At 38.5% G+C, this 19,161-nt stretch overlaps 1 protein-coding gene across 4 annotated transcripts in view; it reads left to right on the forward strand.

Moving 5' to 3' along the window:
- The window catches only part of ATXN10 (ataxin 10), a 182,852-nt gene that overhangs the window by 134,363 nt on the left and 29,328 nt on the right, over positions 1-19,161 (forward strand). Inside the window, exons 10-12 of one of the 4 annotated variants that reach the window (XM_063663097.1) lie at positions 11,156-11,301; positions 12,407-12,473; positions 15,893-16,160. In XM_063663097.1, coding sequence (XP_063519167.1) covers positions 11,156-11,301; positions 12,407-12,473; positions 15,893-15,946 — 267 coding nt within the window. In that variant the 3' untranslated portion in view covers positions 15,947-16,160. Of the gene's footprint in view, positions 1-11,155; positions 11,302-12,406; positions 16,161-19,161 lie in introns of those variants that run through there. The other 3 variants (XM_063663095.1, XM_063663098.1, XM_054469822.2) reach the window with 3 other exon arrangements.

Consider the following 19,161-nt stretch of genomic DNA (forward strand, 5'->3'; position numbering starts at 1 on the left):
TATAATTTCCTACACCTGTGTTTACTGCAATCTCTGAACATAAATTGTGAAGATTTCATGGACATTTATCACTTCCCCAATCAATACTCTTTTAATTTCCTATGCCTGTCTTGTCTTTAATCCCTTAATCCCATCATCTTCATAAGATGAGGATGTATGTCACCTCAGGACCCTGTGATGATCACGTTATCTGCACAAATTGTTTGTAAAGCATGTGTGTTTGAACAATATGAAATCTGGGCACCTTAAAAAAGAACAGGGTAACAGCGATTTTCAAGGAACAAGGGAGATAACCATAAGGCCTGACTGCCTGCAGGGCCGGGCAGAACAGAGTCATATTTCTGTTCTTTCAGAAAGTGAATAGGAGAAATATCGCTGAATTCTTTTCTCAGCAAGGAATAACCCTGGGAAACGAATGCATTCCCGGGGGACGTCTCTAAAATGGCCGCTCTGGGAGTGTCTGTCTTATGCAGTTGTAGATAAGGGATGAAATACTCCCTGGTCTCCTGCAGGGCCCTCAGGCTTGCTAGGATTAGGAAATTCCAGCCTGGTGAATTCTAGTCAGACCGGTTGTCTGCTCTTGAACCTGTTTCCTGTTAAGATGTTTATCAATGACAGTGTGTGCCCAGCAGGACATGGACCTTCATCAGTAATTCTGGTTTCACCCTGGCCTTGTGATCTCACTCTGCCTCTCTGCCCTTGTGATATTTCATTGCCTTTGAAGCATGTGATCTCTGTGACCCACACCCTGTTTGTACACCGCTCCCCTTTTGAAACCCCTAATAAAAACTTACAAGGGGCATCACGGAACCTGCCAACATGTGATGTCACTCCCAGAGACCCAGCTGTAAAATTTCTCTCTTTTGTACTCTTTATTTCTCAGACCGGCCGACACTTAGGGAAAATAGAAAAGAACCTACGTTGAAACATTGGGGGCTGGTTCCCCCGGTAGATGGGGTTTCACCATGTTGGTCAGACTGGTCTCGAACTCCTGACCTCAAATGATCCTCCCACCTTCAGCCTCCCAAAGCATTGAGATTACAGGTGTGAGCCACTGTGCCTGGCCTATACTTGATTTTAAAAGGCAAGACTCAATTATATGCTATGATAAGAAATATACTTTGAATATAAAGATGAAGATACCTTAAGAGTGAAAGAATGATATACCATGTAAACACTTATAAGAAAGCTGGAGTGGCTATATTAATATTAAACAAAATAGACCTAAGGACAAAGAATATCCCTAGATGTAAAAGAGTGATATTTCCTAATGATTAAAGGGTCAGTTCATCAAGAAGACATAATAGCCTAAACATACATTGCTAATAGCAGAATTTCAAATAACTGAAACTAAAACTGACACCTGAAAGAAAAAATCGATCTACAGTCATAATCGGAGATATCAGCGTTCTTATCTTTATAAATTACAGAACAAGCTGAAAGAAAACCAGGAGGAATATGGAAAACTGGAATACCATCAGCCACCTTGATCGATCAAGTGAAATTTAGTGAACACTGCACCAATAACAAGCATGTACGTTCTTTCCAGTACACATAGAACATTCACCAAGACAGACCATATGCTGGGGCCATAACAGAGCTCAATAAATGTAGAAGAACAGAAAACATAAGACTATATTCTGTCTCTACAGCAGAATTATAAATTAAAACTATAAAATATCTCTAAAATCCCAAGATATTTGAAAATTAAACAGTACACTTCTAAATAACCCACATGTCACAGACACAATCATATCGAAATTAGAAAATATTTTGAACTGAATAAACATGAAAAATGGCATACCTAAATTGTGCGATGGGGATAAAGTAGTGTTTAGGAAATTTAAAATACATGAGAAAACAAGACAGATTTAAGATCAGTCATCTTAGTTTCCAACTTAAGCTAATAAAACCAAGAGTAGATTAAACCAATGTAAGTAGAAGAAAAGAATTAACAAAGATAAGAATGGAAATCATTGAAGTAGAAAATAAAATAGATGTAGAGTGGAGAAAATCCATGTAATCAGAAGCTGGATGCGTATTTTAAAAGACTGATCAATCTTTCCAGATAAATCTGTCTACCTGTCAAGAAAATGAGACAAAATATAAATGACCTCTATCAGCAGTGAAAGAGGAGACATCATTATAGATATTACAGACATTAGAAAGATAATAAGAGAATAGCATAAACAACTTGATGCCAAAAAGTTTTGACAAAATAGATGATATGAACAGTTTTCTTGAAAGAAACAAAATAAAAACTGAATAAAGGATAAATATTTTTAAAAATTAAATGTGTGGTTTAAAATGTTTCTACAACAAAATCTCCAGGCACACATAGTTTCAGCAGTGAATTCTGTCAAGCATTTAAGAAGGAAAGCATATACCCAATCTTTCTCTTTCAGAAAATAGAGGAGGGAACACTTCTCAACTTATTTTATGAAGACACCATTACTCTGTTCCCAAATCCGGACAAAAACCTTAAAAGAGAACAAACAAAGTAACTACAGAGCAGTGTCTCTCATGATCAGAAACATAAAAACACTTTTCAAAATATCAGCAGAGTGGATCTTGTAATACAGAAAGTGATAATGTATCATGAACCTATGATGGTTTATCTCAGCCGTGCACTGTTGGTTTAATGTTAGAAAAACAGACACTTTAATTCTCTCATATTAACAGAATAAGAGGGAGGAAACAATATGATTATCTCAATAGAGGAAAAGCATTTGGAACAAAATTTACACTCATTCATGTCAAAATTCACCACAAACTAACAGTATAAAGGAACTTTCTCATCCGGAAAAAAGCATCTATGAAAAAGAAAATCAACAGCTAGTTTCATACTTTATGATGAAACACTGCTCTCTCTCTGACATCAGGAACAAGGCAAGAATTTGCACTCACCACTCCAGTAAACAACGTGCTGAAGGTCCAAAGCAACTCACTAAGCCAAGAAAAATCAGATGCATGCAGATTGGAAAGAAGTAAAACTGGCTTTATTCATAAATGAGATGATCGTATGTGTTAAGGAATTGATAAAGTTATGAGAAGTGAATTTTGAATGGTTACAAGATATGTAAATGAAAATTAATTATATAAAACTAGCAAATAAGAAAAAATTTAAATGCCACATACAATAGCATCATAAAACATGAAATATTTAGGAATAAACTTTAACGAAATATGTGCAAGACCTATACTCTGAAAACCATAAAACATTGCTGAGAGAAGTTAAAATTTAACAGACAGCTCAATATGGTTAAGTATAAGATCTCCCCAAGTTGACCTATAGAGTGAATGCTATACCAGTCAGAATGTTAGGAGACGTTTGTTTTTTTTTTTTTTTTTTTTTTTGAGATGGAGTTTCGCTCTTGTTACTCAGGCTGGTGCAATTTCAGCTCACTGCAACCTCTGCCTCCCGGGTTCAAGAGATTCTCCTGCCTCAGCCTCCCGAGTAGCTGGGATTACAGGCGCCTGCCACCACACCTGTCCCAGGAAACATTTTTTATAAAAATTGATGAGCTGGTTTTAAAATTTGGAAATGCAAAAGACCTAGAATAGCTGTTATGGATTGAATTGTACCCCCCAAAATTCATATGTTGAATTGCTAAACCCCAATACTTTAGAACGTGACCTTATTTGGAAACAGTGTCATTGCCAATGTAATTACTTAAGATGAGATCATACTGGAGGAGGATGGGCCCCTAATCCAGTATGAGTGGTGTCCTTATAAAAAGGGGAAATTTGGGCACAGATTACACACAGAATGAGAATGTCATGTGAAAATACAGACAGAGATCTAAAAACCAAGGACACCGAAGATTGCCAGCAAACTATCAGTAGCTAAAGAGAGGCCTAGAACAAATTCTCCTTCATAGTCCTCAGAAAGAACCAACCTTGCCAACATCTTGATCTTGGACTTCTACCATCCAGAACTGTGAAACAATAAATTCCTGTTTTTTATACCATTTGGTTTGTGGTAGTTTTTTAAGGCAGGCCTACCAAACTAATATAATTGCCAAAACAATTTTGAAAACAAAACAAAGAAGATTATATTACTTCTTTCACGACTTACTATAAAGTTAATTAAGATAGTATGGTATTTATGTAAATATAGATGTATATACCAGTGGAACAGAATAGAGTCCAGACTCAGTGGAGAAAGGATATTTTTTTCAACAATGGCACTGGAACGATTTTATATCCTTATGGAGTAAAAAAGAACCTAGACTCTTAATTTATACCAAACAAGAATTGATTTAAAATAGCAACATAAAAGCTGGAGATACAAAACTTGTAGAAGAAAACATCATGGATATGTTGAAGTAGGCCAGGACTTTTTAGGATATAAAAAATGCCATGAAAAAATGTTTTGGTAAATTGTATCTCATCTATATTAAAGAGTCAATGCTCTTTGAAACGTATTATTAAAAAATTGAAAAAACAAGCCATTGTATAGGAGAAAATATTTGCAATACATTTATCTGGCACAGGACTTACTCATATGCAGATTATGTGAAGAACCTCTTACAACTCAATGAGAAGAAAACAACCCAGTTAATAAAATGAGCAAAATATTTGAATAACATTTCACTAAAGAAACGGAAATGTCCCATAAGCACCTGAAGATACTTTACATTATTAGTCATCAGGGAAATGTAAATTAAGACCACAGTGTGATGCTGCCTAAAACATCTGACAATATATCAACTGTTGGTAAGGATCTAGAGTAACTCCAATACATTGTAGGGGAGAATGTAAAATGGTACAACTACTTTGGAAAAGACTGTGGCAGTTCTTAATAAAGTTGAACATATACTTCATATGATCCAGCAATTTCATTTGTAGGTATCCACCCAAAAAATGAAAACATGCACCCATGAAAAGATACAGATGCATGTGTTCATAGCACCTCCATTCATTGCAGATAAAACTGATATCAACCCAGCGGCCATCAACACGAGTGGATAAATAAATGGTAGTATATTCATAATCAGAAATCAACAAAAATTACTGATAGATGTAACAACATGGATGAGTCTTGAAAACATTGGAAAACACTTTTTGTTAAACCCATTTGTGTTATAGAATGGACAAAATTTATCTGTAATGACAGAAACAGATGCCTAAGAGGAGATGGGACAGGAGCGAGGTGAGCTGCAGTGATTGCAGAGCTGCGCAAGGAGCTTTTGGGGGTGATGGCAACATTCTGTGTCGTGATTTGTCTGTGGCTGTGCAGATGCACTTGCAGTTTATGTAAATTATACCTCAATAAAGTGCCTTTTAGAAGTAAAGAAAACGAAGCACCAAAGGGGATAGTGTGTGGAGGGCAGTGCGTTAGGTTTCAGGCGTTTCTTCTGAGCAGGTCTCATAGGTTGGCTTGATGGGTGCTGTTTGGCTTTGGGGAGATCAGGCGTTTTCACCTTGGCTGCATATTAGAGTCACCTGGAGAGTTTGTCTAAAACACTGATGCGCAGAGATTCAGATTCGTTTGTTCTGGGGTTGGGACCACGGCACTGGCACTTTTTAAAACCTCCCCCAAGTGATTCTAAGTTGTAGCCAAGGCTGAGGAGCACTGGCCAGACTTTGGCTCTGAGTTTTCTCTCTAGAGAGTGTCTGCAATGCCCAGGCCACTTGCTTTTTTACTTCTGTTTGAGTCACACCATTTGTTGCTGCTCAGGCACTGTGGACAAAAGCAGCAACTCAGGCCTGAAATGCCCACTGCTAAGTGGCACAAAACACCATGGAAACAAATGCAACACAAAGATCGATGGTACTATATTTTTGTGAGACTTAGAATTGCTGTGTAAGGCTAAAGCCAGCAGAAGAATATGGATGGAAATTACAAATCCAGACATACACCCAGTTCATGAGACAGTCAAGAGCAACATTACACTAACTTAGAGTAACCCCATATCTACCAAATTTCTTATGATTGTAGAAGTAGATCTTTCCATATTCAAACTTTGCTGAAGGACAGCTAGTGGTTGGTGAAGGATTACCATATCCAGCTCTTTTCAAATGTGGATGGTAAAGGAAACCTTTAGAATCTCAGAGCCAAATGGAAATGATATTACAAATCATTGCCATTTCCTGTGGTCTCATGATGTGCTGGGCACCATGCTGGATGCTTTCCCATACAGTCCTTACTGTACACCTAGGAGGTGGGTATGGCCCTCTTGTTTCATGTAAGAAAATTTAGACTTAATGAAGTTCAGAAACCTCCCCAAGGTCACACAGCTAACAGGCTCTGTTTTCTATCAACTTAATATGTTTTCCCAACAGAGCTTGGTTATTAGAATTGGGCCTGTACCCTTTGCAGAGTGCCTACTCTGGCATTATTGGCTAATGTGGGAAAGAACAGTTAGCAAATCTATTTGTTGTCCTCTGTTTACACTTCATTTCCAGAGGCTAAATGTTAATTTGTTTAAGCCAGGCTTATTGTCTCCTGGAGATGCACTACCACGGGAAAGCGGGAAAGCGTTGACTGAGCTTGGCTCCTCAGTGTGAACTGTAACTTGTGACTCATTAATTACGGGCCTACAATCAACTCCCAACATGTTAGTAAAGAAACAAACAACTTGTTTAATAGAGTGCTGACAGAAGAAAACTTAATTGTTTCTCTCCTGCCCCCAACATTAGCTTGACACTTGTAGTTACAGCAGTAAACTTGGACTTTGTAATAACAAAATTGTATCGTCAGTCACCCTTCCTGAAGGTGCTGTATTGGTGTCTGCTTTTCCCAGTGACCTTAACCTGTGTTCATTCTTAAGTATGTAATTGTGTATGTGTCATAATGCCGCTGTCATCCTTGTCCAGAATAGGTCATTTATGTTGTAAACATTTAATGAACTTCTATAAATGGTTCCCTTGTATCCTTTCCTAATGCAGCTGTATGAATAAGAAATATTTATCCAGGAACGCATACCCTCAGTTGACCCACAACTCCAGTGGAACCGTGATTTTTAAGAACTCTTTAGTTCACCTTTATTGCCTGCTTAAATTTCAGTTTTTAGTGTGTGATTTCATTTCCTTCAAAGAACATCTTACCCATTTAGCATATCTCAAGAGTTTTACTTTTTTTTGTAGAAAGTGAGGTGTTTTCCATGCATTGAATAATAAATCCTGAATACTTTGATTTCTCACTTACCAAAACAAACCTGGTTTTTGAAAATAAATTTGAAATTTTGCCTAATGCAGAGAGGAAGTGTAAATTCAGCCCTGTTGAAGTAATTATTCAGTTTTGTCATGCATTTAGGAGCTACTGCGCAACCCCTTGTTCCTAAGTGAACTAATTGAATTTAACAGTGTGAATGTCACCAACTACTGCTGTCACTCCCAGTGCTCTTTATTGAGTATTTACCATGTGCTAAACACACTCAGTTACTCTTTGAAGAAGGCACTATCATCCCCATTTTACAGAGGAGGAAACCAAGTCTTAGGGGTTTCTTGACTTGCCCAAGGCCAACAGATCTCATAGCCAGGCTTTGACCCCAGCAGCCTGGCTCCACAGTGGCCACTCTTAATCCCTATGCCGCACTGCCTCCCAGTTCCATGAGCTTCATGTTTCATCTTACCTTCCAGCTTTTGCACATACTCTTCCCCCTGCCCAAAACACTCCCACAGTCGCCTTTGCCTTATTTAATTCCTGTTCATTCTTCTCATCTTAAGCTAAATGCCACTTCTTTAGGGAGGCCTTCTCTGTGAGCCCCATGCTATATGTTCTTCTAGCTAAACAAACTCTGAGTGTGAAAACCAACCTCAATCTGGCGTGGAGATGTACCTATGTTCCAGAAGGGTTTGGATCACACATTTCTGGAGAGCTGGTGAGGATGAGCTGGATTCTTTCCTCTCAGTGACACTTACAGGGCCCTTGCTTCTTTTCTGGATCCTTATCTTCATCCCAGTATCGGTCAGCACAAGGCAAAGGCATTTGGCATCTCTTCTTTCCCATTTGCAGACTTTACTGTGCATACGTACCCCATCCTGCTGGTAGATGTGGGGCAGGTTATCAGAGGAGAAGTGAGGGTGTGAGGGCATCCTTGGGAAGCTTTGGATACAGTCTCAGGTGGGGTCATTACCAACTTGGCCATAAAACTCTCTCTGTGCTTCTCAAACACACGATCCCCGCTCCAAGTCCCACTCTCTATAGTGGTCAAATCCTCCATGCCAGTGCTTCCTAAACTAGCTGTGGTGAAGAACCACTTATCTTTCCCTCAAACCATCCTGGACCTACATTTGGATAGAATATAGTATAAAATGAATGACTAGAAAAATAAATCTAAAAAAAGACATAAGAATTCAAGCCCAAATTTCATCGTAAGATTCAGCAGATACCGCATGGCTGTCATATTGTCAGCATTTTCTCAGCTCCTCCCTTCAGTGTCTGTTCCTGCAAACTGACAGTGGTCTCCAGACCTCACCTTGAATAGCACTTACTAGGTTAGTGACCACAGGAAGGGGACTTCTGAGCCTCACTTTTTTATCTGTAAAAGGGAACCAATAATACTTACTCTAGCATTTCAGAATTAAACGAAGTCATTAAAGCATCTGATTGCCTAGTATATGCCAGGTGTCTGCTAACGGTAATTCATTTCCCATCACACCTTCAGTGCCTGGAAAAAAATTACAGAAATCAGATGGTTACCAACTAATTTTTTCTCTTCTTCTTGGCCTTTGTAAAATAAGGATCGTTAATAGATTCCTAGCAAGCCTGTGCATTAGAATCAGCGGGAGATCTGATTTCTTTCAGTGGAACATGGCGTTTGGAATAGTTCATGTTCAGATGACTGAATGCAGTTTAAACACTTCTATGCGGTTCTGTATCATCTTAGGTTATGTATATCTCACTAGGGATGTAAAGTCAAAATACTGTTTAATTCTGAAAAAGAACTTTATTTTATGTTTCATTAGTTTAATTTGTATGTTTTCAATTTTTATAACTTTAAATTTAATTTTTTAAAATTAGATAAAAAACAGAGGATTCCAAAGTCAAAATTATACAAGGCACCTTCACAGAGTCTCCATTCGTGTTTCCTCCACCCCATTCTCCTCTTTACCCTGTGGATAACGATTATTTGTTTTTGGTTTAACCTTCCATTGTTTCTTGTTCAGAGTATTTAAAAATACTCCTTTATCACATACAAGATTCTCATATAAGGCTATTAACATGTTGTAATCTGGCTACATCTCCTGGCAATCCTCCCACAGCAGTCCATCAGCAGTCTTCTCCACTCACATTCACAGCCATATAGCAGTCTACTGTGTTTGTACCATAGTTTATGTAAGCAAGCCCCCATTCGCGGAGACTTGAGTTGTTTCATAGTAAGTTGTGCTGCACCCAGTATCATTAGTCATCAGAAATGTGCATCAAAACCACAATGACATACCACTTCACCTACACTAGAATGCCTAATACAATAGCAAGTGGAGATGCTGGAGCCCTCATACACTGCTGGGTGAAAATGTAAAACACTGTAAACACTGTGAAAACAGTCTGGCTATTCCTCAGATGTTTATAACTCATATGATCTAGCAGTTTGACTCCTAGGTATATACCCAAGAACAGTGAATACTTATATCCACTCAAAAACATGTACATGCACATTCAGAGCAGCATTATCATGATAACCTAGAGGTGGAAATAACACAAATGTCCATTAGTGGGTGAATGGAAAAATGCAATGTGGCATATCCATACAATGCACTGTTCACATTACTCAGCCATGAAAAGAAATGAAGCGCTGACATGGGTGAACCTTGAGTGAAAGAAGCCAGGTTCAAAAGGCTACATGTCGTTCAGATTATCTGACTCCGTTATAGGAAATGTCCAGAATAGGCAAATCCAGAGAGACAGGAAGTAGAAGGATAGTTGCCAAGGACTGGGGGGAGGGAAGAATAAGGAGTGACTGCCAGTGGGTGTGGAGTTTCTTTTAGGGGTGAGGAAAATGTTGGAAAATTGGATCATGCTAATGGTTATATAACTCTGTGAATATACTGAAAACCACCAAATTGCACACTTTAAAAGTGTGAATTTTATAGTTTGTGATAATGTCTCAGCAGAAAATGAACTGGGCCAGGCACAGTGACTCACGCCTATAATCCCAGTGCTTTGGGAGACCAAGGCAGGAGGATCACTTGAGGCTGGGAGTTTGAGACCAGCCTGGGCAACATAGTGAGACCTCATCTTTACAAAAAAATAAAATAACAAAATAAACTGTACTGTAGTGAATAACCTTGTGTCACACATTATTTCATGGGGTAGTGTGCTTTTGATCTGTAATTTTAATAATAGGGTTACTGGGTCACATGTCATTTTGCTGCTTACACCCAGTTCCCTTTCATGGGAGTTGTACCATTTTCCCTCCAGCAGTGTATGAGAGTGCCTGTTTCCCTGTGGCCTCACCAATAGCATTTGTTGTCAGACTTGGTTATTTGTTAGTCTGGCAGGTAAGAAATGTGTGTAATTATAATTTGCTTCCCTCTTATGAGCACGTTTGAACATATTGTGATGTCTTTTTAGTTTGTTTGTATTTTCGGTGCCATGTATGTTTCATGTATCTCACCTGTTTTTCTATTGTATTGTTGGTGGTGTTTAAATTTTTACAAGTTCTTTATATATTAAAATATTAATCCTTTGCAAATATCTTCCAAATCTGTGATACCTTACAAATAATTTTCCCAGTTCTCATTTGCCTTAAAAAACAAATAGTCAAATTTTAAAACCTTTCCCCTGTTGCTTCCGGATTGAATCATAGTTAGGAAAGCTTTTCCTATTCCCAGCTTAGAAGAGGAATTCACCCATGTTTTTTTCTAGTACTAATTTTTTTTATTAGTTAAGTTTAGATCTCATATCTATCTGGAGTTTATCCTGGTGAACAATGTTAGGAAGTGATCTACTTAGATTCTTTTTTATACGGCTACCTAATTGTCCCAATTTTTTTTTTTTGAAGTCCAGTGAAAATAAAATAAAATATCACTTTTTGTTTACATGTCTGTTATATATAGTTCTGGGTTGATACAGGTATTTCAGATAATAGTGCAAACAGTATTATAACATTGAGTAAGAAAACACAAAAGGAACAAGTCATCTGTAATCTCTGACTATAGCCATGCTGTTTTCAGTGTATAAACTTATCTTCTTTCTCTCTAGGTAAATGAGCTGGATGGTATCCCGTTGATCCTGGACAACTGCAACATCAGTGACAGTAACCCCTGTATCCTTGCATGTGAATTACCTTGCACAAGTTTACAGCCGGGGCCCTTAGCAAAACAAGTCCGTTTCCTCATGTTCATTCAGTATGTAGCTGGCTGCTTTCGTTGCTTGTTTACTTGTTCCTGAGAACCAAATCATTTTCTCAGAGTTATGGTGCTAGAATATCATTTCTGTAACCTTTGTAATACGGTAAGCTAATTTTTTCAAGGTGAATAAGACATTCCAAATGAGCATGTGGCCAAAAAGCACTTTAAAACCTGGGGCAGAGGCAGCCCATGCAAGGCACTGTGCTGCACATCACCAGTGTCACCTTTCCAGTGTGTGTGTGGTCTTTAAACATGAACTATTGTATATTGTTTTGCTATAGAGATTCTGAGTATCCAGTCTTTTGGAAGTACTATTTTAACAAGGGTTTGGCAACATAGAAACATGAGGAGCACTCTGGCTCCCTAGTAAGAGGAAGGAGCATTTCAGTGGTGCTGAATTCTCATCTTCGGAGGGTTTGTCCTGCAGCCCTCTGCTGCAGAAGCTGAGAGCGCTGGCTCTTGCCCTGGCTTGGGTTGGCCACCCTTGCTGGAGGGTGTTCTGCAGGGACCCTGCTTTTTTCCTACCAGTTCAAGTAGTTATACTATACAAAACTAACCTAGTACAATGGTGAGTAATCAGGGACTGGATACAGCTTGTTTAGATTTGAGATAAAACCTACTGTTTAATTTCATGAACTTCCCTGGTGAAAGCCAAACTTAGCTGTGTCCCTTGTCCTGGTCACTGCTTGGCTGGTGGTGGGGTAGGGGTGAATAAAGCTACTGCAAGGACTGGGAGTGTAGCCTGCGGGAGGCAATGAGGAGCCCAGCCTAGCATTGAGGAGACTGAGGAGGGGGGCATTTTAAAAATAAAACTATGGCTTCTGCCAAGAAGAGAAAAGCAGCTGATGAAAATCATGTGTTTCAAAGTAAGTAGACTGAGCAATGCTTATTATTTGTGCTGAAGATACTGTCATTTGTCTGATTAGCAATAGAAAACAATCTTATTTTAAAGAGCACAGTAGCTTGTAAGTTCAGTCAGGGAAAGACAAATACACAGCCTCAGAAGACTCCTCTGCAGGGTAAAGCCAATTTGGTTTAGTGCGTGGCATTATCATGAGTCCCTGCAGGCTGTGCTCGTTAAAGAATGTTGATATTTTTTTAGCCCCCCAAAAAGGAAAGAAAAAAGAAGAAAGCTTCTAGTCATGGGAAAGCAGTACAAGAATGTTCAGGTACAATTGCAGATGTTGCATTTCCCAATGAAAATGATGATTTATTATGAAAAAAGAAATTGACTCACAGTTTACTTTTACATTCCCTGAATTCACCTTCCAGTGAAGAAGGGTTTTCATTGCTAGTCCTTGGCTTTTATTTAGCAAAGACCAAAAAATAAAAAGACTGTTGTACACGAGCACATCGTAGGCCTACAGATGCTCGCAGCACCTTCCACCTTGGTGTCCTCCTTGCCAGATGGCCATTCATTCATTCACTTCTTCCTTCAGGAAACATTCATTCAGTCCCTCTTGTGTGTTTACACCCATTGCTTTATTGAACCCTGACACCATGAAGCAGATACTATTATTGTCATCCATATGTTGTAGATGATGAAATAAAACTGAGTCTCTAGCTTGCCCAGAGGTCAGAACCAGATTTTATACATGTGAGTGCCTGACCTTAGCCACTTCCCCACACTGCGTTCTTACAAGTCACTGGGAGGAGACAGAGCACATGCAGAGAACCACATAAACATATTCATGTAGTGGAGAAATGGTTCAGAGTTACACATGTAAAAATTTATATGGATAGCTATATCTTTAGCTGGATAACTGGCTTTTAGAATGATAATCAGTGAAACATTGCAAGATCACAGAATCTCCTGAATCATTAAGAAAAGATAAAATATCACAAGCATCTTTGGTGTTATGTGTATTCAGTAATTCTTTGGAGTTGTATTTATTAAGCCTACCAGATTTTAAAGGCATATAAAATGTAGTAAGTTATGAGACACATACTGAAATATCAGTGCAAAGGGAGAATGGTAGTTGAATGGTCAGAAACGAAAAAGCCTTACAGCCTAGAGATTCAGTTTTTAGATGTGAGCTATAAATTAAAATCTGGCCTTCGTAGTACTAAAGTAAATAAGGACATGATACAATTTCAAAATTCACCTTATTCCCTAGGTAAAACCACATTGATGCTCCTTCCAGGCTATTCCCAAAGAATTATCTAATGACTCCTGCTTTACTCCTCGCTTCCGATTCCCTCTTTTTCCCCCTTTCTTGTGCATTTTTTCCTTTATTTTTTTAATTCATGAAAATAATACACCTATATGGGAATTTTTAAATACCAAATGGCATTCAATAAGGGAACAATATCTCTAGCTCCACTTTTTACACTTTTTAATTCACCCTCTTAGCTATTTCTTCTAGTAGGTACTTTTGTATATCTAAATAATATGCTTTATTGCTGTTTCTTGATATATCAAGTTTTGGTGTGACCTGTTTATATTATGACATGAGCATTCAGCTCCTGTACACCACCTCCTCCCCTCCCTCCCTCGTGCTTCCCCTGGAGTTAGGACTGCACATCCCGTTCCCTGTTGCCCACGCTGTGAATGAGGCTTGGCATCTTCTAAAGTGTTTGCTATTTGAGGTGTGTGTGAGTGTGTGTATGTGCGTATGTGTGTATACATTACAATGTCCTTGGTCAAACCTTTTGCCCATTGGGATATTTTTCTTTATTATTTGTTAACACATCTTTATATATTCTAGATTGAAGTTCTTTGTCAGCTACATGTGTTGCTAGTATTTTCTCTTTCCTGTTCTGTGATTACCTTGTCATTTTCTTTATAGTTTCTTTTGAATAACAGAAGTTCTTTACTTTTAGTCAAATTCATCTCTTTTCCTTTATAGTTAAGGGTTTTTGCACATATATCTTGTTTTAAGAACTATTTCTTTACCCTGAGGTTATGATGATAATAATATATTATCTTTTGAATGCTTTATAGTTTTACCTTTTATATATATGTCTGTAATTCATTTAGAGTCAGCTTTTGTGTACGGCGTGTGTTAGGATCTATTTCTATTCTCTCCAGATGGCACACAATTGTCCTGGCCCTAGTTACTGAAAAGAACATGCGTTTGTTCACTGTAGTGCCACCTTTATCGGAAGTATTGATATAAGTTTTGAGTCTGTTTGCTCATTTTTTCCATTCATCTTTTTGTCTATTCCTGCATCAGTATGATGGTCTTAATTACTATAGCTTTCCAATATGTCTTGATAAAGGATAAGTCAGTTCTTCCAGTTTGTCTCTTCTTTTGTAACAGTGTTAGGACCATTTTTGGTCATTTGTATTTTTGCATAAAAGTTTTAGAATCAGTGTAAATTCTACACATTTGGTCATGTGCACATGCACATACATGTATATATCTGTACACACACAGATAACCTCGTTTACCACTAACAAAAACAATTTAAAGCTCCCACGTACTGAGTTATTCATTGAAATTGCATTGACTGAAATGAATTTGATGAGAATTGACATACGATACTTAGTTTCCAACCCAAGAACATGTTATATCTGTCCACTTATTTAGGATTATTAATTTTCAGTTTTACTCTTTTCTGTATATTTCCTGAACTCCATTGCATGGATTTTTGTATGTATTATTTTGTTGTCATTCATTTAAAAGTGTTTTTCAATTTTTGTTATACCTTCTTTTTTGACTCGTGGATTATTGGAAATTCATTTCTAAACAATTAAGAATTGTTTAGTTATCTTTTGGAGCTTGATTTCTAGTATAAATGCATTGTGATCAAATAGCACCTACTTGATATCCTCTGTCTTATGAAATTTATTGAGACTTGATTTATAACCTAGTAATACGGTCAGTTTTTGCAAATGTTCTATGTGAGCATGAAAAGCATGTCTGTTTTCCAGTAGTGGGGTATAGTAATGTATATACATACATTAGGTCAAGTTTGTAAATGCTGGTATTTAAAACTTTTATGTTTTTACTGATATTTTTGTCTACTTTGATTTATCAATTAGAGAGATGTTTTAAAATGTCAATCTTTGATTATGGATTCATCTAATTTTCTTTTTCATTATATAAATTTTCCCTTTATATGTTTTGAGGTAAGGTTTTTAAGTAAAGGTGTATGATAGGTCCTGAGAAATAGTCCTGTTATCATTATGCAGTGACCCACTTTATCTCTAAAAATGATTTTCTGCCTAATATTAATATAGCTATCCTAGCTTGCTTTGGATTGGTATTTACATGGTACAATTTTATCAGTCCTTTTATTCTCAACCTTTCTGTCTGAGATGTGTTTCTTGTGTAAAGTATATACAGTCATGTGCTACATAGTAATGTTTTGGTCAGCACAGACCCATATTCAACCTTGGTCTCATAAGGCTGTAATACTGTATTTTTACTGTACCTTTTCTATGTTTAGATACACAAATACTTATTGTATTACAGTCGCCTACAATATTAAATACAGTTACATGCTATACAGTTCTGTAGTCTAGAAGCAGTAGGGTATAACATACCGCCTGGGTGTGTAGTAGGTTACTAGGTAATATAGCCTAGAATGTGAGTACATTTCTGTGATGTTCACACAATGATGATATTGCCTCTATCCCCAGTGCCACCATCCAGTCCACACTTGCATCATTGCTGGCCCTGAACTTCGGCAGTGACTTCCTAACTCATCTTTCAGTTTCTGCTCCTGCTGGGTCCAGGTGATTTTTGATTCCCCATTCATTCAGTGTGATGATCTTTGAAAACCAAAACTGGATCATTCCTCTGACTCTCCCACTCGCCACACCACCTTGCATAAGCATGCCCCTGTTCACAGAGCCTCCTAGACTGCCCATCATCCTCAGAATAAGCCTAGTCTATCACATTCTAAAAGGTCGTCTTCGTTTGTATCCGGTGCCGTTCTCCCCTTCTTCAGCATTCCCCGGGCACACCTGTGTTTTTGTTTCCGAGAAGGATCTCGGTTCCTGCGTGAAGGCAGTCGACCAAGCACATCTCTGCTTGTGCTCCTCCCGGGCTCGGTCATCCTCATGCGTCACACCCAGCGTTCTGTGTCTTTTCTCTCAAGTCCCAGCCGAGATAGGCCACCCTCGCCGATCCCTGCCAAAACTTGTTCTGTTCCTTCAGCTCATCACAGGTTATTGTTAAATATGTGTGCATTTATGTCTGGATTACCTGCAATCCTGCTGGATTGTTTCCTAAGGGCAGGGATCAAGTTTTCTGTGTTTCACCTCAATATAAATATACCATTGTCTTGCATGTAGTAGATAACCAAAAAATATTTCTTAGATAGGTATCCGAATGGGAAAAGGAAATAATAAATAAATGAGCAAAGAGCAGCTTGGTGAAATATGTGTATGTGTGTGTGTGCATGTGTGTGTATTTATTTATTTTGGGGGAGAGGGTGGTTCTAAGCTCAAGAGAAATGTCTCCCATGGGTTCTTCGACTCTGGTAAATTAAGTATTCTTGGTTTGTCAGTCATATTATTTAAAATTTGGTTTAACCCATTTTTCTAGTAGTTAGCACCATCCAAGATTTATTGAATTTAATATTTGTATTTTGTGTTAAAAAGCAATAGATATTTTGGGCATGCTAAGACTAGGAATCAGTGCTGATATCGAATATCCACTAATAACAATACCACTCTTCTCTGAGCACTCTGGATAATGTCCTTCTTGGGATAGGGGCGAGGCCTGGGATGCCTTTGGATAGGAGTCTACCCGGGCCCCATGGGACATCTGCAGTCAGGACTGTATAGAAGATTCCACTTTTGTCGGCCACCCTAGGGGTTAGGAAATCCAAACTGGCCTGTCAGAGCAGATTAGAAGGAAAAACTGCCCCACAGTAGGGGACGGGGCTTTAAGGGTTCCTTTTCCATTTCTTGGAGGTAGCTTTTAGAGACCACCAGGGATTTCCAAATCCAGGGAAAAGGCACCAGCTACAAGGGGAAGCTTAACTCTGAAGGACCGCCCTGGCTGCTGCCTCCTCAGGGACGCAAGCCCAACTAGTGCCCAGCTGTTCACTCACCCAACTCACTTTTGGGTCACCCACAGTAATGACACAGTAGCCAATGCCATTGGAAAATTCCAGCTTCGCTACCACAGAGGTAATTTCTTATTTGTCAGTTTATTGTGGGATTTTTTTGTTGTTGTTGTTTCCAAATAGAAACAGCTGAACTTTATTTGAAGTGTTTTTCTTTCATTCTTTTTTGATCTGTGTTTTGATCGGTTGTCCTTGATGTGGGTTTGCTTTTTTTTTTCATATTGTTTTTATTGGGGGGAGGGTGTGGGGACAGGGATAGAATGAGAGTCCAGACTGGGTTGTTTTGGGTTTTTTTGTTTTTTTCTTTTTTCTTCCTTTCTTCTTTTTTTTTTTTTTTTTAATTGAAACACCTAATTTGTAAGAAAACAAAATTCACTTCTGTACAGAAATGTAAGAGTTTATAGGAATAATCACTGAACAGTAGTTTTCCCGGTAATCCTATGTTGAGGAAGAACGGCACAGTGGCAAGGGCATCAGTCCTGTGGCCAGGCAGACCCACACTCAAGTTCTGCCACTCCTTAATTTCCGAGCATTGCACTCAATCTCTGTAAGTTTTAGCTTTGTCTGTAGAATGGGACCTACCCCAACAGGGTTATAGTGAGTGTGAAATGTTATCATGCCTATAAAGTGCCCAGAAATAGTTTCTCAACAAATAAGTGTTTTTGTGCAAATATCCTATGTAGCTATTCATTCCTATAAGAAAGGTAAATTTTCATCTGTGATTGCACTGTGGGTCAGTGGTGAAACTCAAATAATATCAGCGAACAGAATAGAGTCCAAAAACAGATTCACCCACACTCAACAAAGGCCTCACTGAAGTTCACTGAGAAAAGGATGGTTTTTCTCATAAATGGTGCTGGACCAATTTAATGTCCATAGTGGGGAAAAAGTGACCTGGGAATCCTAACTCACACTATTCAGAAATGTCAATTCAAGTTGAATTTATAGACCTCAGTGTGAATGGTAAAACAAAAGAGCTTCTAGAAGAATCACAGAAGACTTTGGTTATTATCTTGGATTGGGCAAAGGTTTCTTAAGGCATACAAAGGCTAACTTAAAAACACTAACTGTAAGAGAAAGACTTTGAAACGATGTTTGCATTACATATATCTGACAGAGGATAAGGACTTCTATAAAACAACAAGGAAAAGAAACAATTCAATTTTTAAAAATGGACTAAAGACTTGCATGCCACTTCACAAGAGAAGAAATCCAAATGGTTGGTAAGCATATGGAATGAATTCAGCATCATTAGTCATCAGGGAAATGCAGATTTAATCCACAACAAGTAACCACTAGACCCCACCAGAATGGCTAATTTAAAAGCCCCAACAATACTCAGTGATGGCAAGGATATGAAGCAGCCTGAACTTTAATACGTGATGGTGGGATGTAAATAGGAAGAATTGCTTTGGAAAGCTTTTTGGTTGGGAATGTCTGCTAACATTAAACATACAGCTATCCTGTGAATCAGCAGTTCCACTCTAGTATATCCCCAAAGAGAAATGCAGATCCCGAAAGAGAAATGCAGATACGTGTTTATTAGAAGAGGAGTCCCCATTCTGTCAGCCACAGACCTGGTACTGGGCAGCACAGCAGGAGGTGAGCGAGCATCAATCACCACCTGAGCTCTGTCTCCCGTCAGATCAACAGGAGGTGAGTGAGCATCACCACCTGAGCTCCGTCTCTGGTCAGATCAGCAGGAGGTGAGTGAGCATCACCACCTGAGCTCCGTCTCCCGTCAGATCAGCAGGAGGTGAGTGAGCATCAATCACCAGCTGAGCTCCGTCTCCCGTCAGATCAGTAGGAGGTGAGCGAGCCTCAATCACCACC

The sequence above is a fragment of the Pongo pygmaeus genome, chromosome 23 (genome assembly GCF_028885625.2).
Source record: "Pongo pygmaeus isolate AG05252 chromosome 23, NHGRI_mPonPyg2-v2.0_pri, whole genome shotgun sequence".
Classification (NCBI taxonomy): Eukaryota; Metazoa; Chordata; class Mammalia; order Primates; family Hominidae; genus Pongo; species Pongo pygmaeus.